This window comes from Tauraco erythrolophus, chromosome 4, assembly GCF_009769465.1.
Source record: "Tauraco erythrolophus isolate bTauEry1 chromosome 4, bTauEry1.pri, whole genome shotgun sequence".
Lineage (NCBI taxonomy): Eukaryota > Metazoa > Chordata > Aves > Musophagiformes > Musophagidae > Tauraco > Tauraco erythrolophus.
The window spans coordinates 64,387,139-64,413,734 of NC_141468.1; the positions used below are offsets into that span (position 1 = coordinate 64,387,139).

At 43.6% G+C, this 26,596-nt stretch overlaps 1 protein-coding gene across 1 annotated transcript in view; it reads right to left on the bottom strand.

The window, feature by feature from the left end:
* Positions 1–1,236: 1,236 nt before the first annotated feature.
* STAB2 (stabilin 2) overlaps positions 1,237–26,596 on the bottom strand; it is a 61,847-nt gene continuing 36,487 nt past the window's right edge. The window contains exons 39-52 of the mRNA XM_086610745.1: positions 24,217–24,321; positions 23,713–23,820; positions 22,842–23,035; positions 21,670–21,811; positions 21,188–21,321; positions 19,136–19,301; positions 18,795–18,901; positions 18,071–18,190; positions 17,168–17,294; positions 16,683–16,693; positions 14,776–14,883; positions 12,129–12,257; positions 1,876–1,995; positions 1,237–1,287 (exon numbers count right to left, since the gene is read on the bottom strand). Of these exons, the coding sequence (XP_086466871.1) occupies positions 1,237–1,287; positions 1,876–1,995; positions 12,129–12,257; positions 14,776–14,883; positions 16,683–16,693; positions 17,168–17,294; positions 18,071–18,190; positions 18,795–18,901; positions 19,136–19,301; positions 21,188–21,321; positions 21,670–21,811; positions 22,842–23,035; positions 23,713–23,820; positions 24,217–24,321 (1,622 nt within the window). The remainder of the gene's footprint in view (positions 1,288–1,875; positions 1,996–12,128; positions 12,258–14,775; positions 14,884–16,682; positions 16,694–17,167; positions 17,295–18,070; positions 18,191–18,794; positions 18,902–19,135; positions 19,302–21,187; positions 21,322–21,669; positions 21,812–22,841; positions 23,036–23,712; positions 23,821–24,216; positions 24,322–26,596) is intronic.

The following is a 26,596-nucleotide window of genomic DNA, read 5'->3' on the forward strand; positions in this document are numbered from 1 at the left end:
AGCAGGTCAAGAGAGGTGAGACCCCACCTGGCATACTGTGTTCAGCTCTGGGGCCCCCAACAAAAGAAGGACATAGACCTGTTGGAGCGGGTCCAGAGGAGGGCCGTGAAGATCATCAGAGGGCTGGACCACCTGTCCTATGAAGAACAGGCTGAAAGAGTTGGGGCTGTTCAGCCTGGAGATGAGAAGGCTCCGGGGACATCTTATAGCAGTCTTCCAGCACCTAAAGGAGGCCTACAAGAAAGCTGGAGAGGGACTTTTTACAAGGGCTTGTAGTGATAGGACAAGGGGCAATGGCTTTAAACTGAAATAATGTAGATTTGGATTAGATCCAAGGAAGCAATTCTTCACTGTAAGGGTAGTGAGGTACTGGAACAGGTTTCCCAGAGAAGTTGTGGCTGTCCCATCCCTGGAAGTGTTCAAGGCCAGGCTGGATGAGGCTTTGAGCAACCTGGTGTAGTGGAGGGTGTCCCTGCCCATGGCAGAGGGGTTGGAACTAGATAATCTTTGAGGTCCCTTCCAACACAAACCATTCTACGACTCTAGAAGTAAAAATTGATTACTATTCGAATGTTCTCATATCCCCTGTATTTCTTGCTAAAGCTGCTACAATTATTGTTTCCCTTTGTACAGTGAGGTGAGATGTGAACAAAACATGGTCAAGTAGGAGGAAAGAAAAGCTAGAGGAGGCAAACAGAGCATACAGGATGGTTGTGTTTCCCACTGCTGGAGTTCTTACAAGTAAGTATACCAGCAAAAAATCCCTGAAGTTTAGAAATACAAATTTAACACATGTTCTGTTTCACGCTTGCCAGTTGTAGTGGAGACAAGATGCAAGCTTAGAGCTGCACTACTATTAAATTTAGGATATTTGCCAAGCTGGCAGCCCTGTGTGTTTGAGTCCATTTTGAAGTCTGTGAAGAAGAATAAAAGCAGTTGAATAGCAGGCTAGTGAAAGTCGTCTGCTTCTCACAGAGAGGTGTCTGTTTGCTTCTGGGTAGGTTAGTTGGGACTCAGTTTTGCATTTGACACTCATAGTTGGTATTGCTCAGACACAGCCAACGTTTCTGAGGTTGGTAACTGTGAACTCTATAGACTACATCTTAAACAAAGCTGTGCTCTTTTGGTTTTTAATTCATAATGAGATTTTATTCCCTGAAACACATAGGTGCTGTTTTTTCGCAATAAGTGTAAATAGAAATGTGTTTTATAATTGACTAATGCCAAATTCAATCTTTAATTCTGATCATGAGGGCCACTCATCACAAGCTGCTGGTCATCCGAATCCTATAAAATAGAAGAAAAAGAAAATCAGACTTCAACATTGCTTTAAGAAATGCAAGTAACTTTTTGGCAAATTTGTCCATACAGATGGCAGAGTTTGCAGCTGACATTTTTGCATCAAACAAGTTTTTTACTGGAAGCTATTCAGATACTCTGGCTTTACTCAGTCTTCCCCTCCCTTGATTCCCAGCTCCCTTCCTGTTGCGTTTCAGATTCTTTGGAGTTCTGGCATGTCGCTCAGCTACGTTTGCAACAAGAAGGCAAGACAAAATTTTAAGTTTGTATAGATGGGCTACTAGCTTCAAGGCTTTTTAAGTTTGTATAGATGGGCTATTAGCATCCAGTAGCATTTGAAGTCCAATTTAATTCAATTCTCTTTGAAGGTAGACTTGAGATACGACTGTAGACCACAGCCTCAATTTTGCTACAAGTGAGACTATCCAATTTCTAGCAGTGGTGAGACAGGAAAGACAGGAAATTAAATGGTGTTTTTCCTTTTTTTTAATAACTAGACATTTTCCTTTCATAAAGTCATTCCCTCTTGCCATTATTTTACTTGTGTCTCAATCTCAAATAAAAATGAACACTTACTGAGAAAAGGTCGTAGGTAGGTTCTGGTGGAGTCAGTGCAGAAGAACTTTCATATGAGGGGTTGGTGATATTTGAAGGTTGTGACTTGTCCAGCGATGTTACGTCAGTGTCATCTTTTGACTACATAAAATCACACAAACCTGCTTAAAATCCATCCTCCTACAGAGCATCAAGTGGGGCACTTAAGCTTCCCTACCAACTGGTGCAATATTGTGACTGAACGGGCGTTATCATCTAAATCAGCATCTCTGGGCATGAACTCTGTTCTGGGTTGTATTATCTCTCATCAGTTAACACTGGTATCTTTTCTTTTTTTTCCTCTCCTTTATTATTTTTAAGCCTCAGCAAATAGCAGGAGAGGAAATGTTGCCCTGATGTTGTGTCTGGGGTATAAGGCACCTGTTGGTCCTGAGCGCTCTCATTGCAACTATATATAAATACAAGTGTTTCCCCTGGCTCATGGCTCCTGTTTTTTGTTTCCAAAAGATGATTCGTGTTAATGCAGGGCTAGGCTAGGAAGGGATTTCTGGCTACTTCCAGGTAGACTTTCTTTTGGATTGATTCTCTTGTAATGGTTTTTTTTGTCATTCCTCATCTCTGCGTAGCTTGGCTTTTACTAGCTGTTTTTGCATCCTCATGGTACTACATGAGGCTAGAAAGGTTAGCTAAGAGAAAGCAAGCAAGAAGGAGAGCACATCAGTATAAAAATTTGCACTTTTCAATCCTGACAATCATTTCAACGTGCTTGTCTTTTGAATCTGGCCTTTTTCCTATCAAACGTTTCAACCTCCAGAGCAGCAAAATTATTAGCGATGCCACGGAGGAGGGGGAAGAGAACCGGTGCCCTTTCAGTGGTTGCAATTACCCCCTTCCCTAAGGGTGAGCTTTCTGGTGAGGCAAAGACTTCTGCCCTGGTGCTGTGCAGTTAAATAAGCTTTTGGCCAGTGCTTGGTGTTGGAAGTGTCTGTGAGAGCAGGAGCCCGTCGGGCACCCTGGAGGGAGCAGTCTGGGAGAGCCGTAAGCAAATGTAAGCTCGTGCCCAAGACAGGCGTGTGAGCCTTCCCCACTTTCTCCGTGTCTTAGTCTGCATAGTTCAAGTGGGAAGCAATGGGGAACATTTCTAGCTTAACAAAGTGCAAGAAGAAATTGGAGGCTGCGAGTTTAGGAGGTGTGTTGCGTCTGGGGTAGTGCTGCTGTTACTGATACCTAGAATTTTAGTAATTAGAATTTAATCAATAGTTTGTGATTAATATAGGTTGCAATTGATTTTAATAATATAAAGCTATAAGAAATATTTCAATGAAAAGTATGCTCGTACAGTAACCAGATGCTGCTATGAAAGCCTTTGCATAATCCTGTACCAAGACCAAAGGGATAAGTTAGAATCATGTAGAAAGTAGATAACGAGTACAAGTTGACCTACCAATTGATTTATGATACTTACATAGAACTAGAAGAATGCATGTAGCTATCAAGGTTTGGGTTAATGAGAATGAAGAAGGCCAGCCTTAACGAGTTATGGGTACTTGCCAAGAAACCATGAGGTAATTACCAGAAACTGTGAACTTAAGCAAAATGTAATTCCGGCAGGGGGAGATCGCGACCACCGACTCATAGACCACCTACCCATATTATACCCCAGACTCATTTCCAGATGATTCTAAATTTTATTGCGCAGAATCGGAAATAGGAGAAGAATATGCTAATGATTTTCGGGAAATAATTTGTTTATGCATGTGTAAGCTCTATATAAGAAGTTTAATTTTGGTGCAAGGTGCGCACGCTAGGAGGAGATATCCCCCGTGCACCCGGCGCCGCAATAAAGAAGTGTCTGCTTATCTACATCCCATTGGTGTTGATAAGTTTCTTATTCCGGATTTTCGGTAACAGTTTTGGCGACCCAGATGGGACCTCGCTGAAGGAGACCAGAGGAGTCGGGGACCTGATCGGTTCCAGCCGGCACCGAGGATTTCTCGGGGACACCCATCGATCCCCGATCCGTAAGGTTCTTCGCGACGTCCCCTGGATTTTGGGTAAGACACTTCTTTTGTTTTAAACGAGTGGGTTCGAGTCCCACCGTTGTGAGTGGGTTCGAGTCCCACCACATAGAGGGGGTTCGAGTCCCGCCTCTGGAAAGTGGGTTCGAGTCCCACTGCGAGTGGGTTCGAGTCCCCTCGCTGTAGCCTGCCTGTCAGTCGCGGTGAAAGCTGCGCAGGGTTGGGCAGAGGATCCTCGTGGAGTGGAAGCCTGGGCGTCTGCCCGTAAGCCATAAGCGAAAGCTATTGCAGGGTTGGACATAGCGGAGACTTGGAACCTATATGCTAGCTATAGTGTTCTATAAGTTGTGCCTCTAACGTAAGTTAGAAGTTTTCTTGTGTGCTATATTGTGGAATTGTTTGTCTTGACTGGGTACTGAGGCGCTGAGTTTTGTGTTTATTGTGTTACATACTTGTATTCAAAGTAATAATTGCAGAACTGTGTGAGTGTGACTGTGAGAAAGAGACGTGCAACTGAACACGAAGCGAGTGCAGAGTTCGGATCCGTGGTCCTGCTATTCCGCGAGGGGTGCAGTCGGAGAAGAACAAAGCGACAGATTTGAGTGATTGTATATTGTACTGTAAAACAATTATATCATGGCATCTAAGTTAACTCGTTTGTTTAAAAGTAAAAGTGCGAGTAATTTGGCTACAAATGACAAAATCCCGAAAACTTCTCCATTAGGATGTTTGTTAGCACATTGGGGAGATATAGGAGATGATTTGCGAAAGAACAAAATGATTCAATATTGTAATCATTGGTGGCCGTTGTACACGTTAGAAGATCAAGAAGTATGGCCTGTGAATGGTACTTTGAATTATAACACTATTTTTCAGTTAATGCTGTTTTGTAGAAGGGAAGAGAAATGGGATGAAATACCTTATGTAGATTTGTTTTTCTATTTAAGGCAAAGAAAAGATTGGCAGAAGGAGTGCAGACTGATTGATGGAAATGGTCTGATATTGGCTGTTGCTACAGGGAATAAAAAGGGGAAAAAGTGTTGTACAACATGTGATATTGGAAAGGATTGTTTGAAAAAGAGGATTATTCCTGAAGCTGATGAGGGACCAGAATTAGATATATCTCCTCCTAGGAGAGAAAGAAATCGGGGTCGAGAATATCGGGAACAGATGCAAGAACCAGAAAGCAGTGGTATTGAGGATGCTGAGGAGGGTCCCTCTGAGGTTGTAATTCATACTCCTGTTTCTCGGAGAACTCGGCAGCAGACACACACAATAGCTCCCCTGCGGCAGGGAGTTGGTAGCAATGGGCCGGTGTATGTAAAGGTGCCTTTTTCAGTTACCGATTTGATGGCTTGGAAACAGGCAGCCGGACTTTATAGAGAGGATCCGGAAAGGGTAGGAAGAGTGGTGGATACTATAATTAGAACGCAGGACCCAGACTGGAGTGATTTGCAGGTGGTTTTAGATAATTTATTGGATGATACAGAAAAGCAAATGGTGTTGAAAGCAGGTAGAGCACAGGCTGAAGCGGCAGTTCTGAATGAAAATATGACTGGAACTTTAGAACAGAATTTTCCATCTGGGGATCCGCAGTGGGATCCAAATAATGCGGAGCAGAGACAGAGACTGAGTCGGTATCAGAAATGGATTTTATACGGAATTAAACATGCTATGCCTAAATCTTTGAATTGGTCTAAATTATATGAAGTAAGGCAGGATAAAAATGAATCTCCCTCAGTGTTTCTGGAGAGATTGAAGGAAGCTGCCAGGAAATATACTGATTTAAAGGTGGAAACTGAGGCAGCACAAATACAATTGGCTTTGATTTTTATGGGACAATCAGCACCAGACATAAGAAAGAAACTTCAGAAATTAGAGGGAGAAGACTCTAGGAGTTTGAATAAGATGATGGAAGCAGCCTGGAAGGTGTATAACAATAGAGAACAGGAGGAAAGAAAGTCTCGGGAAAACAGGCTGCTAGCAGTCATGACAGGAACAGTGAATAGAGGACAAGGCAGAGGAAGAGGTTCAGGATTCGGTGGAAGAGGAGGATTTGTGAACGGTGGTGGCAGGAATTTTAACACTCCCCTAGGAATGAATCAGTGTGCTTTGTGCAAGGAAGAGGGACATTGGAAAAGAGACTGCCCTAGAAAGGGAAATGCTCAGCAAGAAATGGCTAAAATCATGATGCTAGATGACTGAAGGGGACCGGAGGGGAACCCAGCTGAGCCTCTGGTTGTAATTAAGCTGGGAGAAAAAGAAGTTAAATTTTTAGTGGATACTGGAGCAACATTTTCAGTATTAAACACCTGTAAAGGAAAAATTGGAACAAAAACAGCAAATATTATAGGGGCCACAGGGAAAGAGGAAAGCAGACCGTTCCTGAAACCCCTGGATTTAAAATTTGGGAAAAAGATAATTACCCATGAATTTTTGTATGTACCTGAATGTCCAGTACCCTTATTAGGAAGAGATTTATTGTCTAAATTAAATGCTCAGATTAGTTTTGAAGAAGGAGAGATTCTCTTAAAAATACCGGAATCAAAAACAGGTGAAATTCTGATGATTCAGGAAACAACCGAAGTACAAGAAATACCTTCGGATGTAGATTTTGCTGTGATTCCCACAGTATGGGAAACAGATATCCCTGGCAAATCAAAACTGGCAGAGCCTGTTAAAGTAGAATTAAAAGAAGGGGCAAAACCAGTTAAATTGAAACAATATCCAATTAAACCAGAAATCAGACAAGAATTGAAGAAATTAATTGACAAGTTCTTGAAGTATAAGATTTTAGAGGAATGTGAATCTGAATACAATACTCCTATCTTACCAGTCAGAAAACCGTCCGGAGAATACCGGCTGGTACAGGATTTAAGAGCAGTGAATCAAATAGTCAAAGATATTTACCCAGTAGTAGCAAACCCATATACATTACTAACCTCGTTAAAAGAGACCTATCAGTGGTTTACAGTGCTTGATCTAAAAGATGCTTTCTTTTGTATACCCTTGGAAAAAGAAAATAGAAAACTGTTTGCTTTTGAGTGGGAGAATCCACAGACTGGACGAAAGATGCAGTTAACATGGACAAGGCTACCCCAAGGATTTAAAAACAGTCCGACAATCTTTGGGAATCAGCTGGCCAGAGAACTTGAGATATGGAAACAAGAGAAACCAAGGCCTGGACATCTACTGCTACAATATGTGGATGATATACTGATTGCTACAGAGGAGAAGTCAACTTGTATCCAGGTAACAATAGATCTTTTGAACTTTCTGGGACTAAATGGGTACAAGGTATCCAGGAAAAAGGCCCAAATAGCTTGCCAGACTGTAATATATCTGGGCTTTGAAATTTCTAAAGGACAGCGACAATTGGGAAAAAGTCGAAAAGAAGCTATTTGCAATATACCTGAACCAGAAAATATTCATGAACTCAGAGCATTCTTGGGAATGGCTGGGTGGTGTCGCCTTTGGATCATGAATTACGGGCTGATTGCTAAACCTCTGTACGAAGCCCAAAAGATTTCTCCTTTTGTGTGGGGACCAGATCAACAAAAAGCTTTTATCGAATTAAAACGTGCTTTGATGTCAGCACCTGCTTTAGGACTTCCAGACTTGACTAAGGACTTTCAGTTGTTTGTCCATGAAAGGCAACACCTTGCATTGGGAGTGCTGACCCAGAAGATGGGCAGTTGGAAACGACCTGTTGGATACTTCTCCAAACAACTGGACACAGTGAGTAAAGGATGGCCAAGTTGCCTGCGAGCGGTGGCAGCAACAGTGCTGCTGATACAGGAAGCTCGCAAATTGACTTTGGGAAGGACAATAACGGTCTATGTCCCACACATGGTGATAACTGTTTTAGAACAAAAGGGGGGTCATTGGTTATCCCCAAGCCGGATGATAAAATACCAAGTGGTACTAACCGAACAGGATGATGTGATTCTAAGAACAACTAACCTGGTAAATCCTGCAGTGTTTTTAAACTCCACACAGGAAGAAGGACAACTGGAACATGATTGTTTGGCTACTATCGAGTATGTTTATTCCAGTCGTGAAGATTTGAAGGATGTACCACTGGAGCGACCAGACTGGGAATTGTATACAGATGGCAGCAGCTTTATGGAACAAGGAGTCCGATACGCTGGATATGCGGTAACAACAGACACCACAGTTATAGAAGCCAGAGCATTGACCAGCACCACATCCGCCCAAAAAGCAGAACTTATTGCTCTGATTCGAGCCCTAGAATTAAGTGAAAGGAAGAAAGTGAACATTTGGACTGACTCCAAGTATGCCTTTGGAGTAGTGCATGTCCATGGAGTTCTGTGGAAAGAAGGAGGATTATTGTCCTCTCAAGGATCAAACATTAAGCATCAGAATGAAATTTTACAATTACTGCAAGCAGTTCAGAAACCAGAACAAGTAGCAATCACGCACTGTAAAGCACACCAAATTGGAAATACAAAAGAAATTGTTGGAAATAATTTAGCTGACAGAACAGCAAAGAAAGTAGCAAAGAAACAAGCATTCCAAATGGCATTAATTCCCTCCAAAACAGTAGCCCTTCCTAGGGAAAAGCCAAAATATTCAGAGGAAGATGATAAGTTAGGCCAATTATTAAACGCTAAGAAAAACTTAGCTGGATGGTGGGTAACCCCTAGTCGACAAGTAGTAATTCCACCTATTTTGATGAGAGAAATAATTCAAACAAAGCATCAAGAATGTCACTGGGGAGTAGAAGCTTTGGTAACTTCTTTACAGAAACAGGTAGTATCAGTTAAAATGCTAGGATTAGCTAAATTGATAACTGCAAAATGTGAAATATGTTTGAAAAATAATCCAGTAATCAAGAAAAGAGCCCACATGGGTAAGTTAAAATCTGGTACAGAACCTGGAGATTACTGGCAAGTAGATTTCTCAGAATTACCTAGACAGAATGGGTACCGGTACGTCCTGGTGGGGGTTGATACTTTTACAGGATGGCCTGAAGCCCTTCCCTGTCGTACCACACAAGCAAAAGAAGTAGTAAAATGGTTACTACAAGAAATAATTCCAAGATTTGGAGTTCCAATTGGAATTTCATCTGACAGAGGTCCACACTTTGTTGCTGAAGTAGTCCAAAGCGTTAGCAAAGTACTGGGCATTGCCTGGGACTTACATGCATCCTGGAGGCCACAATCCAGTGGAAAGGTAGAAAGAATGAATCAGACTCTAAAGAGACAAATAAGTAAAATTTGTCAAGAAACAAATTTAAAATGGCCTCAAGCATTACCTTTGGCATTACTTCGAGTCAGAGTACAGCCAAAGAGTGGAACCTCTATCAGTCCTTATGAATTGTTGTACGGAAAACCTTATGAATCCCCGGAACCAAATCCAGATATGCATGTAAAAGGAAAACAAGATGTATATAACTATTTGCTTTCTCTAGGGAAAACCTTGGCTGCAATTCGGAGTGCTGTGATTTGGAATCGACCTTTATCTTTAGACACTCCAGTGCATGATTTCCAACCAGGAGATTATGTCTACGTAAAAACGTGGACTTCTGAACCTCTGCAGGAGCGCTGGAAAGGACCTTTCCAAATATTGTTGACAACCTTTACAGCAGTCAAGATTGCAGAATCTACAGCTTGGATACATTACACTCGAGTGAAGAAAGCACCAACACCCTGGAAAATTGTGAATCATGACCCAGAGACTTTGAAACTGACTTTGAAACATGTCTAAATTCTCATATCCGTTTTCAATTGTTCTTTGGATCTTATGCTGGAAGGTAGTACTGGTGAAACCGTGGGCTGACTTGGTGAGTAGGAACAAAAGACAATTAGAAACAGAACAAGTGATTGAAATTCCCAAACAATCACCTGAGGAAAATTTGATATTAGGATTAATTAAAGGATTTGCCAATTTACAGAATGTTACACAGATTACTGCTTGCTTGCCAATACCAAGGGCAGCAGGTGAATCTATTCCATGGGGAATCTTAACCATGAATTTGACTGATCCAGAACATAAAAATGAGACCACTCACTGTGAACAAAAGCCAGTGACTCAATGGTATGAACAAGTGAGATATATTAGAAAACAATGGAAGTTCCCAGGAAGTAGGGCTGAGTGTAGAAAATTATTGAATTCAAACTTTGTAGACACTAGTGGTGGTTGGACAGGACTAGATTCAGGATATGGTTACGGATGGTGTTTTTATGATGAACCAATAAGGAAAAATACAAGCCGCATAATACTGAAATGGGAATGTGAAGAAAATACTCAAACTTCACAAAAGGAACAACTTACTTGGGAATCAATTTGGTCCATGGCTATATTCTCCCAATTTCAATACATGGCAAAAACCCCTTGGTGTTTTACATGGGTAGGGTCAGTTTATTCAGTTTGGCCAACAGTGACAGATAGAGGAACTACGTCACGAGAAAAAGGGAGTTCAGTATCTTGGTGGAAATGTGAAAAAGTTTACAATTGTAGTACCGTAAGTAAAGCAATACAAGAAATTCCCCCTTTAGCAGCTGCAGTGAGGTATGGGTGTTTCTGTCGAGGACTCAAAAACGATCTTCAATTGACTGCAGATTATCAGATTAAAAAGGGAACATTCCTAAGTTGTAAAAATAGTACGATCCAAAGTCCTGGACACTTGGTTTGGGCATTAAATGATGGGACCTGGACAACTCACTTACCATTAGATGGTAAAGTTAAACAAATTACCTTAGGCATGCCAACATTGTGTCCAATTTGGAAAAAATCACCATTTAAAGGACCCCTAGAAAAGCTAAATCTAAAACGAACTAAAAGGTCTGAAACAGATGACACTTGGAACGAACCATCAACAGGACTAAAAATCAGCTGGGCCCTTGAGTCTCTTCTAAATCCTATAGCCTCATATAGAAACAGAGAATGGCTGTATCATTTGACAAGTCAAGTAGAAAAGTTAGCAAATGTTACAAAGAAAGGGTTCAAAGAATTGAACATTCAATTGCAGGCAACATCTAGAATGACACTTCAAAATAGAATGGCTTTAGACATGCTTCTACTCAAAGAACATGGAGTATGTGGATATCTCAAGGATAAATTAGACCACTGCTGTATACACATTCCAAACGTTACTCAGGATGTAGAGCATGACTTGGATTTGCTAGGAAAAATTGAAAAAGAAACAGAATCAATCCGAGAAGACATGTCGGAAGACTGGATAGGAAAAATTTTCAAAGGGCTGGGCTGGAATCTAAGCTCTTGGATCCAATCTTTGATTAAAACTCTGTTTCTGTTGCTAATTGTCTTCCTGATGATCATGCTGTTATATACTTGTTTGAAGAAACAGTTTGCTAACAGAATTGCAATCGGTCGCAGAATCATGAGAGAGTTACCTACTATTCCACCAGACTAAAGTTTACCACCAAATTATGCTGAAACGAATCTTAGCTTTGAAAATGATAATGAATAAGTGCTAAGCAGTAAAGATAAAAGTGGTGAAAGTATTGAAATAGTTTTCAACACTTTCAAAGGGGGGAAATGTTACTGATACCTAGAATTTTAGTAATTAGAATTTAATCAATAGTTTGTGATTAATATAGGTTGCAATTGATTTTAATAATATAAAGCTATAAGAAATATTTCAATGAAAAGTATGCTCGTACAGTAACCAGATGCTGCTATGAAAGCCTTTGCATAATCCTGTACCAAGACCAAAGGGATAAGTTAGAATCATGTAGAAAGTAGATAACGAGTACAAGTTGACCTACCAATTGATTTATGATACTTACATAGAACTAGAAGAATGCATGTAGCTATCAAGGTTTGGGTTAATGAGAATGAAGAAGGCCAGCCTTAACGAGTTATGGGTACTTGCCAAGAAACCATGAGGTAATTACCAGAAACTGTGAACTTAAGCAAAATGTAATTCCGGCAGGGGGAGATCGCGACCACCGACTCATAGACCACCTACCCATATTATACCCCAGACTCATTTCCAGATGATTCTAAATTTTATTGCGCAGAATCGGAAATAGGAGAAGAATATGCTAATGATTTTCGGGAAATAATTTGTTTATGCATGTGTAAGCTCTATATAAGAAGTTTAATTTTGGTGCAAGGTGCGCACGCTAGGAGGAGATATCCCCCGTGCACCCGGCGCCGCAATAAAGAAGTGTCTGCTTATCTACATCCCATTGGTGTTGATAAGTTTCTTATTCCGGATTTTCGGTAACACTGCCCCCCTGCTTTGTGTTCCTGTCTGCCACCTACCTTGAAGTGCTGGAAGCCTGTATTTCTCTTCCTGAACCTGAGGTAAGAATATCCGATAAAAGCCACAATTCCAGTAACCAGGCAGATGCCGAAGAATATTCCTGTCCCGGTAGTGGCATGGAGAGGAGCCTGGAAGCAAGAGAGAAGGTGAGTGAGCTATGGGTGGGCATTGGTCACCTTCCAGCACCTGAGCACACGCAGTGTCCCTCTGAGGTGTGCCCTAGTCCTGAACTGCTTTTGTGCGCGAGTTTCCTGGTACATGTTCCCTAGAGACAGTTAAGTATGGCCCTCTGATAGTGATTACAAGCTAGTTGTTTTGGTTTGGTTTTGTTTTGAGGGTACTGGACACCAGCTCTAGCATAGCTTCATCTTGTTTACGTTTTTGAAGTTACAGAGTATGCCTAAGTGATCTTTTCTGGTCAGGTTTTTCAGAGTGGCTATAGAGGCTATGATGAGGCTGAAACCTCACTGGCCTGAGGAGGTGAAGTGGGTACCAAATGCCCTTGAGCAGCTTTGGAAACCTGTGCTACAAACCCTAGAGAGCTCTGGGTGGGTTCAAGCTTATTCCCCAGTGCTTTGTGCCCTGGGGAGGTGTTGGTTATTGTCAGCTCTCAGCAGCCATACCGTCCTCTTAGCCCTGCTTACCAGGGCTCAAACCAAACTCCATCTGAGACAAGACCCGTCTCGTTGCTGGTTAGAAGGACTGTGAGGAGGATGTGCAGGGCTGGGCTCCGCCAGTGGCCCAACACCTGCCTTCTTTAGGTCATTTTGCCCCAAAACATGCCATGCTTTTGCCTGAAACCATTCTTCAGTCAAGCAGGTAAAGTGCCAATCCAAGTAGCTTTATAAAACATTTTGTAAATATTTTAATGAATGTGTAGGTAAAGGACTGAAAGAAATTCGTGCATGATCTGGATTTCATCTAAAGAGGAGAAATGCCTCCAGACTCTGGTTTTGGTTTGCCTTCTGCAACTCTGTGGCCTGATAGATGGGTGTCATGAAGGTGACCGGCAGTTTTGGGGTGATGATAAGTTTGAGGGATCCCAGGGCATGCAGCCACTCAGGCTGCAGTCTCCCCAAAGCACTGTGCTCTCTGCTGGCAATCTGGGAGGTGAGGAGGGATCTGGAACTAAGTAAAAGGTTTGTATGCTGTTACTCTTGCTTTTCCATGTGATGCCTTAGCTCTGTGGCCTCCTGCCTAGAAAACTAATTATTAAACTCACCCTGGCAAAAATAATCATATTGTTGTCTTAACAGATATGTCTTCTTCATTTATTTCTTTTTAGAAAACGTAATTTGCATGGGGCAGCTGGACAGCTAAATATTAGAAAACAGTTAGTTGCCCTCTAGCATGTGAAAGGTATTATAAAGACCGTGATATCATGCTACTGTAGACTGAGAGAAATTGCCTATTATTTTGAATCATTTCAGGCAGTAATTTACACTTTTACCCAAGTGTGTCATTTCCTGCTTCTGAGGAGGCTGCGAGGGATTTTGTGAACCGAGGTTGTGCAGGCATATTACTGAGCTTCTAGGAACAAGAAGGCTGTCTTGTAAAGGAGAAAGGGTTGCTCAGAACAAAATGAAGGTGAGAAATAGGCTATTGATCAGATTAATCTTGTGGACTGAGGAGGCAGCTAGTTAGCCACTTCCAAAATCAGAGCTGGGATGGATGGGCTGTAAACATGAGTGAAGCCCCTCCAGCACATAGAGAGAAGGATCGGAATGAGTTTACCCTGACAGAAGGGAAGTTCTTCAGATTAACTAAGCAATGGATCTTCTTGCAAGGTTGGCTTGAGCCTGTGTTGAGCTGTCACTGAGCTCCCTATGCGGAACCGAGCTGGGGAGCAGTAACACTGTGTGTCTGAGCACTTTGTTAAAGAAAACGTTTTGAGGTGAAAAATGGAGCTGCAGGAGCTCACTGCACACCTCTCCTACAAGTGGCAGGATCACTTTTGTGAAACATCCCGGTTGCAGAGCAGGTGGAAGGAATGCTTTCCTCCCTGTCATACGAAGCAGTAAACTTTGCTGGTGGGAAATAAATAGAACAATGTTCCTGCCTCCCTGCTGCTGGGCCCTGTACCATTTTGATCCCAGTTTGAAGCAGTGCAGCTGCTAACTTAACTTGCTTCCACGAAAAGGATGGCACCCCTTTCTGAACAGTGCTATTTTGCCATGCACGGTTTGCTTTGGTCTTTCTAATGGGAGAGATAATTGAATAACTGGGACTAATGCAGGAATTCATGCAGGCAAAAAATAACTTAATTTTCAAAGCACCTTGTTGTTTTGGATAGAAATGAATGCAAAGCCAAGAGTAAAAAAATTTCCTGAGAAGCTCGAAAGATCTTTTTGGAAGAACTGAAATGGAGCTTTATAAAACCTTTGTTGCAAAGATAAGCTCCATTATAAAATGGAGCTTTTACTTCTGTAAATTCAATGTGGAAAGAACATGTTCAGACAGAAACATTTTGAATAAGTTTCACTAGCACCTTGTTCTCAACTTCTAATTTTCTTTCAGAGAAACCTTTTAAAACAAAACAGTATAAATGGGAGGGAAAATAGTAATATATGAACATCAGCGATGAATTTGGGGTGATATAAGCCACAGCCACCTCCCACTGCCCCCAAAAAATCATGATGTACTTACAGGTGCTGGTGGAGCCTTCAAAGGCTTGGAAATGATGTGGATTATCCCATTGGAAGCAATTATATCCCACTCAACAATAGCACTTCTGTCTACATATCTGATCTCACTCTGCCAGGAGAAAGAGGAACAGAGAGCTGAGCTTTGACCCTCTTCCCTTTGGGACTGAAATAAACCTTGAAAATATTTCCCCATCAGTTACTGACAAACAGAGAAAAATCACATGGGGACATACCACTGCTGCCTTCCTAGACATCAGCCTGGGATGGGCTTGGGCTTGTTATGGCTCTCCTGTGCATGAAGTAGCCATCATCCTTACCTGCATGTTGCCTTCAGGCATTTCTTTGTCCTTTTATTTAGTTATTTAAAAATGGTTTTGTGATGTTTGCACAAGTGCCAAGCTCTACCTAGGAGTGCTGTTACTCCTGAGTGCCAGGCAGCCTGCAACTTGTCTCCATCACAGCTGCTTTCTGTGCTGAGGGTGCTGCTTGCGCTGAGTTTGCTGGCTTGAGAGAGCTGGGACAGCACTGACTGGGAGCTGCTGCCTGCAGTTTGTTTGGTGGCCTAGCATCAGAGAGCTGGAAGGTGGTCCCATTTGGCAGCTCATCGGGATGTGAGAAGGGAGAGGGATGGGATCAGTCATTTCTACCCCAACACTGCTCTAGATTCTGCTGATAGGAGAGTCCTTTACTGCTTTGAGTGGATCCTGAGTCTCTTCAATGTTTTGGGAGGATGGATTCATGGGGTTCTGCACTGTTGCAAACTCTGCTTTAAATTACATCCCAGCAAAACGGTTTCTTCTTGGTGAGTGGAACAGGGAGCTGCTGCATGCACTGCCCCTGGCACGAGGTGGTACGCTGCTGTTGGAGCACACAGTGACTTTCTGTGCCCAGGGAGGAAGAGGCTCAGCCATGGTGGCACTGCAGAGCCATGTGGGAGATTCCCCGTGTCCTCCTCCCTCACCCCTGCACTGCCCTGCCAGGGTCCTGGGGAAAGCTCATGGGCTCCGACCTGGTGTGCTGGGACAGGGAGATGCTTGGCTGCCTGGAGCATGTGTGGAAAGCGGCTGCCACCTCTCCTTCCCACCCCAGCACTTGGCTGAGCATTGCAGCAGCCGGGGGGCTTGCTCAGGTCCTCCAGGGAGGAAGAAAAGCTACAAATTTCCAGCCAGCTCGGAAGGGCAGAAGCAAGATTTATGTTAATGGACTCGGAGCCTCCTTCTGGCAGCTTCTGAAGAAAGAAGGATTTTTTTAAGGAGAATCTCTTCTAACCCAAATATCATACCAAAGTGAACCGAAAGAGCTCCTGGCATGCTAATGAGTGATATAGGTAAGCCCCGTACTGGTGCACCTAATCCCTCATGAGGGTGTACTTTATTAGCGTGACTACCAGATTTGCAGTATAGGATGATTTTAAAAGTACAAATCAAGTGCGTGGTAATTATTATGCAAAAGGAGTTTCTCCTGAAAGGGGAAGAAGGAAGGGAGCAGAGGCAACAGATGAGTCATTTGTGTGCCTCTTCCTGCAGCACCTGTTTCCTTCTTGTTGGTGCTTGTGAAAATTCCTCACCACAGCTGGCATATCGGGCACTCAACTTCCCTTGGGTCCAGCGCCATCCCCTAGACCATGTTTTAACTGCAAGCCCAAAGACACAGGGTTTGTTATTTTCACGTTCAGCTATACCGCATCACCCACAGCAGAGTCCCAACCTCAGCCTTAACGGGCTGCTGTCACGGGGGTCATTTTGCTTGGGCAGTGAGTATTTTCTTAATAAAAAATGAGAAGTTGGGTGTGTTTTGACTAAAATGTCAAAGAATTCTTTCCATTTGCAAAAGAGATATCAATTTTTGCATTTAAAACCCACAAAAATAGTAATTAAAAATGCAAACCTACATTTGCTAAAGGCTAACCTGCTTTTGCTCTGAGTAAGGCTGTACTGGTGTCTCCTGCCTCTCCCAGAAAGTTACCAAGAAACTTTATAAATGCCAACACCTTTCTTTAAGGATAAGCTGGTGTTCTCATCTCTCCTCCTATCACACTGCTGTCTCCCATAATCCTGCCAGTCTGAGAAAAGGGTTGAATCAAGCCTGTATCCTCATTCTGCCATTCCCACAGACCACATGAACAGCTTCTTTTGAGTTTTGTGGGTCAGAGCTTGGCCATTTGTGAACTTGCAAATTTGCACTTTGCCAGCTGCTATCCTGCAGTTTCCAGGCAGGAAAGAGCCTTCTGAAGTTTGCTTCTCATTGCTGCACCCTATAACTTTACCAAATTGCTCTCTAGACCAGTGTGTCACCTGATTACAGGGTATAGCATAAGAGGAGGGAAAAAGCATGAAGATGGGAAATTTATTAGAAAGGTACCTGTTGACCGGAGGGAGCTTGATGTTCCTGGCCCTTGGTGTTTGTAATCAGGAGTTTTTCCCCTAAGCGAGTTAAAAGAGTGGTTCCATTGGTCAAGTCTTCATAAAACATTATGCTGTCATTAGATAAATGATGCTCAATGTCTCGCCCAGAAAGAGTCTGAAAATGAGAGGAAGATACAAGGAACATAAACTGACCTCATTAATCCACTGGATTTACCCCTAGACTAAGTGCCTGTTAACTTTTTCCCCTCTTTGCTATTAATGCTGCAGCAAGTGCAATACGGGGTAGAGTATTTCCCAATTGGGAAATTTGGATGTGAACAGTGGGATCTTCTGTTTCTGCCGGCCTCTGACAGCTGCCTGCAGCAGGCAGTACCTTGATTCTGGAGGGACAAAGTTTTCTACTCTGTTGTATGATGACCTGAAGTGATGAGTCTCAGAGCTATTCCAAACAGCTTGAAGATGCAAGCCAGGGCATAAACCCATGTGAATTGGAAAGAAGGAAGGAAGGAGGGAAGGAAGGAGCATAGAAATGAAGCTAGGAACAAATGCCTTTAACGTATTTGTGGGAAATACCAAAGCTGTGCACTTCTTTCTTCAAATAACTGTGCTTGATGTTAATAAGCCAAAGCAGACTTCATCTCAGGCAGAACCCATTATAGCTGGGTAACTAAAATCCCTGATGGAAAATTCTCTGTAGTGACTCGAATGCTCGATACCCTTGCACTCCTAACTGTGGAACAGAAATGGAAACGATGAACTTGCCTCTTTCAAAACACGGTTTAAATTGCGTGGGATTACACAGAAGTCACGTCATACTAGGTTTTATTAGTTTTTTTAAAATCTAAATTTCACCAGGATTCAGAAACCCATAATGACTTTTTAAAAAGCATTATTAAAACAAGAAAGGAAAAAAAGAAAAAAAACCCTGACCTCATTTTCCCTTAACCCGCTATCATTTGGAGCAAAAAGAGTGGCGTGCACTGACAGGTCTGTGAGGTACCACAGGAACTCTCTCCCCTTCCTAGAGCTGTTGGAGTAAGCCATGATGTCCTAGGCAGAAACAAAATCCAGCGTTACTGAAAAGCAAGTGGGAGGTCCTGTGTGGGGAGCTGAAAAGATGAGACCATATAAATAATGACAAAACAGCTTTCTGTTGTTAGCCACAAAGCAGGTCTAGAGAGACATTATGGAAGAAGTTTGTATTAAAACACAGTCTGAGCTGCTCATTCAGCAAGTACATCTTAAACTTGCAGGGAGCTGGCCCCTTGTTGCCTGTGAAGCTCCTTATGTGTATTTGAGAAGTGGCAAGAAAGGACCTTTTTAATGCTTTGTGTTTCCCCAACAGCAACTCGATACAATTACAAAGAAGCACTACACTCCTTGTGATGCCTAGAAATCCAGGAGCAGTTGTGCATGGAATCCCCTTTAAACTAGAGCTGAAGTAGCATTTAATTTCCATGAGTTTTTTTTTTTTTTTTTAAAAAACAAACCTCTTTGGAGCAAGTGATTTAAAAAAAAAGCTACTAAATTCTGATTTTGATGGTGCTAGCTTTAGACCGCTCCACCTTGCTTTGCTGGTCTGGTGGTGTTACCTGCTGGTAAAGCAAACACTGAGATACAACCCCATGGCAGCTGTGCCAGCTGTGGGCCCTACCGACAAGAAGTTTGTCAGCGTCGGGAAGGACGTCAGCACTTGCAGCAAGTTCCCGCTGCAGGACAAGCCGTCGCCCACGTAGCCTGGCTTGCAGGTGCAGTTCACCTCTGGAAGGTACAAACAGAGACAGCCGCGTGGGCAAACACCCTTTTCGAGAAAGCTTTAGGCTGCTTTGTGCCTGAAAAAAAACTTGCAGGCAATAGATTATTGTTATTTTTTAAATGTAAAAAGAGGCAGAATCTCTTTCAGTGCTATCTAGCAGCCTGTGGCCAACCAAAGGAACTGAAATCTGGGCTGCTGCTTCCATTTGTGCAGAGGCATGCAGTGGAGGACCCTTTTACCTTTTTCTCTGAAGCAGAAGACGTCCCAGGTTTCACTCAGGTTGGCTCTTTTCCCATAGTCTACGATGCCGACATGCCCAGAGCCGCAGTTTGGGGAGGAGAAGGTGGTTGGATAGCCCACTCTTTCACCATCTAGCCAGCCGGCAGCACACAGGTGGTACCTTGCCTGCAGCCGGCATAATCGTAAAGGAAAAAACACAGCAAGAGCTGGATGGTGAGGCTGTGGCACTGCAGATGAAACAGACAATCCCTCTGGGGTGCTCAGGCAGCACCCACCCTGCCAGCCCTCTTTCAGTGGAGGCTCTGTCCATCTGCCCGTCCTGCAGCCTGCCCTGTGCTGAGCTCTGTGCCAAGGGGCTGCAGAGATGGGGACCCTCTAAAAGTCAGTGGCTCTCCATACGGGCCAAGGGAGACTTTCCTGGGAAAAGCTTCCCAAAGCTGGACAGGATCAGAGGTGGATGTGCAATCCCATTGTGTGCCAGCCCACCTTCTGTCAGCATGGGAAGGGCTGACAAACCAGCTCAACGCAGAAAGTAAGTCCCCAGGAGCACTGGAGCCAGCCCCGTTGTAGATTTCGCTACTTCAGAGGAAATATTTAGAGTACAGGGCACAGGGGACATGCAGCTCTGTCTGCAGTCTGAGCCTCCTTGAGCAGCAGAAGGTTTACACGCTGGCTGTAGTCCGGCCTCACATTTTGCAAAAGGTTCATAGATTCATAGAATTCTAGGTTGGAAGAGACCTTAGAGATCGTGAGTCCAACCATCCCTAATCCCCATTAAACCATATCCCCAAGTAGATCATCCACCCTATTCTTAAAGACATCCAGGGATGGGGACTCAACCACCTCCCTGGGCAGCCTATTCCAGTGGCTGACAACCCTTTCAGAGAAGAAATACTTCCTAACATCCAACCTGAGTCTCCCCTGACTAAGCTTATACCCATTTCCTCTTGTTCTATCACCCATCACTAATGTAAAGAGCCCTTCCCCCACCTCCCCACCATCCCTTCTCAAGTGTTTGTAGGCTGTAATCAGGTCTCCCCTCAGCCTCCTCTTCTCCAGGCTAAACAGCCCCAACTCCCTTAGCCGCTCCCCATAAGTTTTATTTTCCAGCCCCTTGACCAGTTTAGTCGCCCTTCTCTGGACTCGCTCCAGGAGCTCAATATCTCTCTTAAAGCGAGGGGCCCAAAACTGGACACAATATTCCAGGTGCGGCCTCACCAGTGCCGAGTACAGGGGCAGGATCACTTCCCTATTCCTGCTGGTTACACTATTCTTGATACACGCCAGTATCCCATTGGCCTTTTTGGCCACCTGGGCACACTGCTGGCTCGTATCAAGCCGGTAGTCAACCAACACCCCCAGGTCCTTCTCCGCCAGGCAGCTCTCCAGCCACTCTTCCCCGAGCCTATAGCGATGCTTGGGGTTTTTATACCCCAAGTGAAGGACTCTGCACTTGGCCTTATTAAAGCTCATGCCATTTAGGTGTCTCTAAATGGTGAGCGTCTTTTTCCTTTGACAGATGGGAAGGAGCCAGAAAGGCATAGTCAGTCTGATACACTTTTCTAAAACAAGTTTTACAAACCCAATGTGTGATTCTCATTCCACTGACATCAGCCATGCATTGTGTACGACACACTCAAGGAAAAGAATATGGAAATAGATCTGCTAACTTAACAGCATTTGGGGAAAATATTTATGAAGTCTTACATTAAAAAGAATTAGTCTAAGCATAATTCTGAAGTGTACATTTCTTTAAGAAGTGCTAATAACTAAAATCCCCATGGAAACACTCTGTAAGTCTGACTGTACCGTTTCACCCCAGTATCACTGGAAAAAAGAACTTGGCAGCTGGTGTCAGCGCTGTATGAGCCGGCGTGAAACTAATAAACAGTCTGAAAATTGCTCCCAGCCAAACATACCCTGAGGCACGGGGAAAGGAAAGGAGGAAAAATGAAGCTTATTAGCCCAGAGCAACCTCTTTGTTCCTTCTCCCCATTTAGGCTGCGGCTAGGTCAGCTCCAGGGATCTCCTCCGCAGGGAGGCTACCTCACCTTCTGCGCGTACAGCAGCTGGTTATACGTAGCGACGGTGGCTGACTCATTGGCACAGGCCTCCTTTGCCTTCTCGTAAGTCATTTTGTACTGCCCTTGTGGGGACTGTAAGTGGAAAACTCCAATCGTCGTATCTGCAGAGAGAGAAAAGAACCAGCTCTTCCTGAGGCGGTTTCTATGTCTGGATGCAGAGTCAACTGTGCCACACAAATACCCGTGAATTTTGTGAAATGTAGTTAAGACAGATTGATCCCTTAGGGGTAACATTCCTACCTGGAATCTCTTTGTCTGTTGCTTTATAAATCTGATTGCAAAGTATGTAAGCACACATTCTAACTTTAATCTTCTCTTTGTTTCAAGCGAACACAGGTAGAGGACTGAATGAGCTTACAGACACAAGGACTCTGCCCACCGGCTTCAGTGCAGTGGCACAGGGACTAGGATGTCCTTGTCCCATAGCATGCACGGTTTGCCATCCTCACCTTGGAAGTGGAGATCAGTGCAGTCAGCATCAGGGTGGCACTGCCCGTTATCTTGCAAGCAGCGGTCGAGAGGAAGCTGCATCACTGAGCAGTTCAGCCCATCACCAATGTAGTTATTTTTACATTCACACTTGCGTTTGTCCTGGACAGAGAGAGAGTGAAAAAGGCAAAGCCAAGTACTTAACTGACATAAAAGTGGTATTTCAAGCAACATTCTGAACCGCTGAAAAAATTGCACTTTATATAGCCAGGAATGGACAAACAGGAAAGTTGCTACTAACGACTGTGATTCAACAGATCACAAACTCTGACGCTGACATTTATTCTCCTAAGCAAAACATTTATGTGTGCGCTTGGGTGCTCTGCTGAATTAATAGCAAAGCATAACTCCATCTACAAAGCCAATAACATGCATCAGAGAATTCTGTGACACAAAATTAACAAAAATGGGTGGCAAACCAATCAAAATGATATTTAAATGACTGGGCATAAGAACACAAAAGGCATTTAGCAGTCCGCTGATAGTAGTAAGTTGAGGACTATAAACCAAGCAGGAGTCTGTGACATGCAGGGATTGTGATGGTTGGCAGCTGGAACAGATTAGCAGCAAGGCTATTCTAGATAGCTCCTGGAAGACACATCAGGCAAGCCACCGAAATGGAATGGACAGCTGGTCCTGAAAGCACCAGGACAAACACTGGATCAAGTCACTGGCACAAATTTTCCTCAACAACTTTGACCATGCGGGCCAAGGAATTTGTACCGTGTGGCTGCAGAGCTTTTTAAGCTGAGTCTGGCCAACCAACAAGTGACACTATTCTCCCTACCGTCCCTAGGTTTAGCTACCAAAATATATTCAGTTTCAGTTCAACAAACTCCTACTGCAAACAGGGATATCCAGTTAGGGAGAGCTACGAAGGGGACAGAAAAATTACACATGCAAAATATCCCATCTGCTGTAGTATCCCCTTCCCTAGAGCAAAGTTGTCAAACTGTTTCTCACTCCTCAGCTGAAAGGCTACCAAACTGATGTGGAAAGTTGGCTGGAGCTATGCAAAGGTTGTTTTGGCAAACAGGGACTTCAAGAGGTACAGAATGTGATCCAGACAGAGAAAAGACCAGGAAGAAATGCCTCAGACTTCCCTGATGGTGACTAAAATCATTCAACTTACAGGTCCTATGACAGTGCAAACAGCATGCTCATGGCACCCTCCGTTGAACCCATCAGCACAAGGATTTATTGGCAGGCATGTAAAGCCATCTCCCTTGTATCCTTTCTGGCAGCTACAGAAGACTTTCACCCCGAGTTGCGTGCATTCGGCTGCCTTGTGGCACCCACCGTTGTTTTGTTTGCAAAAGTCTGCAGCTGCACGGATGGGGAAAAAACACAGGTGAGTAAAGGCTGCTTTTAAAGAGGATGTTCTTCACAAAGACAAACAACCTCCAGATTTTTAAGGCACATTAAAAGTACTACAATACTTGTTTGGGGAAAAAAAAGTGTTTGGGTTCCCTAAGGCATTCCTGAACTTGTGCGAAAGAACAAGGGCTCTGAAGCCCTTGTCGGGATAACCTTGATTTAAAAGATGTGGCACCACCCCCAAGAAATTCTGCTTCACCTTTTGATGGCCCATGAGAACTGCTTATCTGGGGACTCTGCTCTGGCCAGGGTGATTTCAGAGGATGTGGGACACCTGGCTCAGAAAAAATTACTGTTTCTGCTGTGATGTTACTGGGGAACTGCCTTGCCTAAGTTCATCAAAGAAAATGCTGTAAGTGAAACACTGCTGAAAACCCATCTGTCTCCAAAACCTGACTGAAGAGCGCTTCTTGCTCATACTTTCTCAGTAAAGCCTGGTGAAGCCAACTGCTTACTTCAGAAAAATACTGATCTGTATATATCCTAAATCTGTTTCACTCGCTGCATTGTGGAAGTTGTTAGGTTTGATAGCCAACATTTCACACCAGACAGTAGCTGCATGCAAGTGCATGTGCAAGAGGGGACGATCTGCTTTCCTGTAGCAGGCTGTGCAAGAGGGAGCTCACCTGTGCACGTGATCCCATCCCCGTCGTAAAACGGCTTGCACTGGCATGTGTTGTTCTCCATGCAGACGGCGTTGGCAGAGCAGCTCGGGGAACATACTGGCTGCAGAGCTGCGGGGAAGGCAGAACGGCTGGGATGAAGATGCTATTTATGTTGCAATGCCCTTGTTTCATGCAGAAAGAAAAGCCCTCACACCAGCCTTGCTAACTGGAAAAACCTGTAAGAAATTTTTTTTTGCCTGCTGAGCTCTCGGGGATACCTTCCCTTACATAGCCCAAAGCCCCTCCACAGTGGAGGTGAGTACTTATATTCCCACTTCACAAAGGAGGAGACAGGGAGGTGAAGGGATACGTTCAGAGTCCAGAGCAGAGTCTCTTAGCCTCCAGTGAGGGCTTCTGATGTTATTAACCCTTTCTCTCTCTTCTCTATGCAAAACCTCTATTGAACTGCAAGTGCTATCAACCCATGGCTTTGTGCAACCGAGTCTGGTGAATGGAAGCAGAGACCTAGCTTGGTTTCACACAGCCGGCCAGTCCATCCTGTTTCACAGAAACATCGTCCTGTTCCTGAATATCCATCGTCACATTGCCCGTTGGTCTTGCATTCACAGGCTGCAAAACAAATGCAGAGAAATCACTTACAGAGCTGCTAGAGAAACATCACCTAGACTATCAGTTTAGGTATGGTATTAATTAGCAATTATTTAGATAAGTTTAACTTCATGGATTTTCACCATGAGGCCAGTCAAGCAGTATGCCAGACTGTCCAGAGGGGTTGGGCAGTTTCCATCCTTGGAGGTTTGCAAGTCCAGACAGAACAGCCCCTGAACAACCTGGTTTAGCTCAGAGCTGACCCTGCTTCGAGCAGGGAGTTGGACTAGAGACCTCCTGAGGTCCCTTCCAACCTGTATTGTCCTGTGTTCCTATGATTTTAAAACTGGCATTCATTCAATGTGCCTCTGAAAATAAAAATGAGTATTGATCTGCATTGTAGTAGAGCAACAAACTTCACAAAGAACTGTGGCAGGAAGGAGTTAATGACTGAACTGAAGACCCAGCCTGATCCTGTCCTAATGTGCAACAGCTGCTGGTTGTAGGGAAGCCTTTTAGCCAGAGACAGGGAAAGTGTTTGGTTGCTGCTTGGGAGAAGGTCTGACTGAGCCGGGAAACTAAATATAAGGTGAGTGACCTTTGCTGTAAAACATGGCTAAATTAGCTGTTATTATTTTTTTTTTTTTTAGGTTTTAGATATTTTTATGACTAAAAGCTTCTGAATTCCTTTTGTTCTTTTGGTACATGAGGTGTTACCTCTTGTGCTCTGCAAACTGAAGCATGAGGGACTGATTTAATCTATAGGGGATGGCTTTTTCTCCGCTTTTTGGGCCCTGCAATAACTTATATGCTGAGTCCATAAGGAATTATTGGTAGCTCTCTGTTTTATAATGTAATGAAGTAGCATCCTTTCTTGCTTTATCCTTCTTTCTGAAATATTGTTGTTTAAAGAGGAAAATTATATGGGACTGGGGAAACTGATTCTGTGAAGAGCTGGTACTGCTAAAAAGGAGTTCCGTTCTCTAGTTATCTAGTTTTTGACTGACATAAATGCAGGTTAAAAAGAATCATAAAATGGTTTGTGTTCGAGGGGACCTTAAAGATCATTTAGTTCCAACCCCTCTGCTATGGGCAGGGACACCTTGCACTACACCAGGTTGTTCAAAGCCTCATCCAGCCTGGCCTTGAACTCTGCCAGGGATGGGGCATCTACAACTTCTCTGGGCAACCTGTTCCAGTGCCTCACCACCTTCAATGTAAAAAATTTCTTCCTTATATCTAATAGAAGTCTGCATTCTTTCAGTTTAAATCCATTGCCCCTTGTCCTATCACTACATGCCCTTGTAAAAAGTCCCTCTTCAGCTTTCCTGTAGGTCCCCTTTAGGTACTGGAAGGCCGCTATCAGATGTCCTCTCCAGGCTGAACAACTCCAACTCTTTCAGCCTTCTTCAGAGGAGAGGTGCTCCAGCCCTCGGATTGTCTTTGTGGCCCTTCTCTGGACCTGCTCCAACAGCTCCATGTCCTTCTTATGTTGGGGGTCCCAGAGCTGTATGTAGTACTGCAGGTGGAGTCTCACGAGAGCAGAGGGGCAGAAGAGGCTATAAACTTCTTTTCTGTTAGATGCTGCAATTTGGGTTAGAGTACCAGCTCGCACAGTTTATGCTGTGTTGTGCTATAAAATTGATAAATTGCAGGTAAGCGTACTCTTGAGTATTGATATCCAAGCCTAATGTCTTGTCTCTGCCCCAAGGGTGTCTAGCTTATAAACCCCACCTTATGTATATCATGAGCACTACAGGTACACATGGTTAGGATGGAAGGGTTAATGTTATAGCTTCCCATCTGAAGGCTTTATGTTGGCAAAACATTTAAATTTGAAGTGTGATATTGATCCTGGTTCTAACTAGTTTACATTTAAACCCACAGTGAAATTAATTATGTGAACAGTTTCATGGCTGCTGTCCCTCTTTGCAAACTGTCTTCAACTCAGTGTCTTTTTTTTTTTTTTTTCTCTTCTACAAAAGTAGTGTGTGGTTTTGATCTCCTGCAATCCTTGAGGAACCGCATTGCTAAAATGGTGTCTTGTCCTTTGTGGGGATGGGGGAGGAAGCTGTGCTATAGTTGAAAGTGCTTGTTGATGGAGGGTCTGTCTCCATTCCCTGTTACTTATGTACCATATAAGAATAGGAGAAGCCTTGCAGAGAAAACTAAATAAGTCTCTGCCCTCCACTTCTCTTCCTCCCTTCTGAGACCTGTGAAGATGCACTTGGGGAAAAATATTGGCGTTGAAAGGGGGAAGCGTTTCTTGTTTTACTTAACCCATCACTGACAAAAT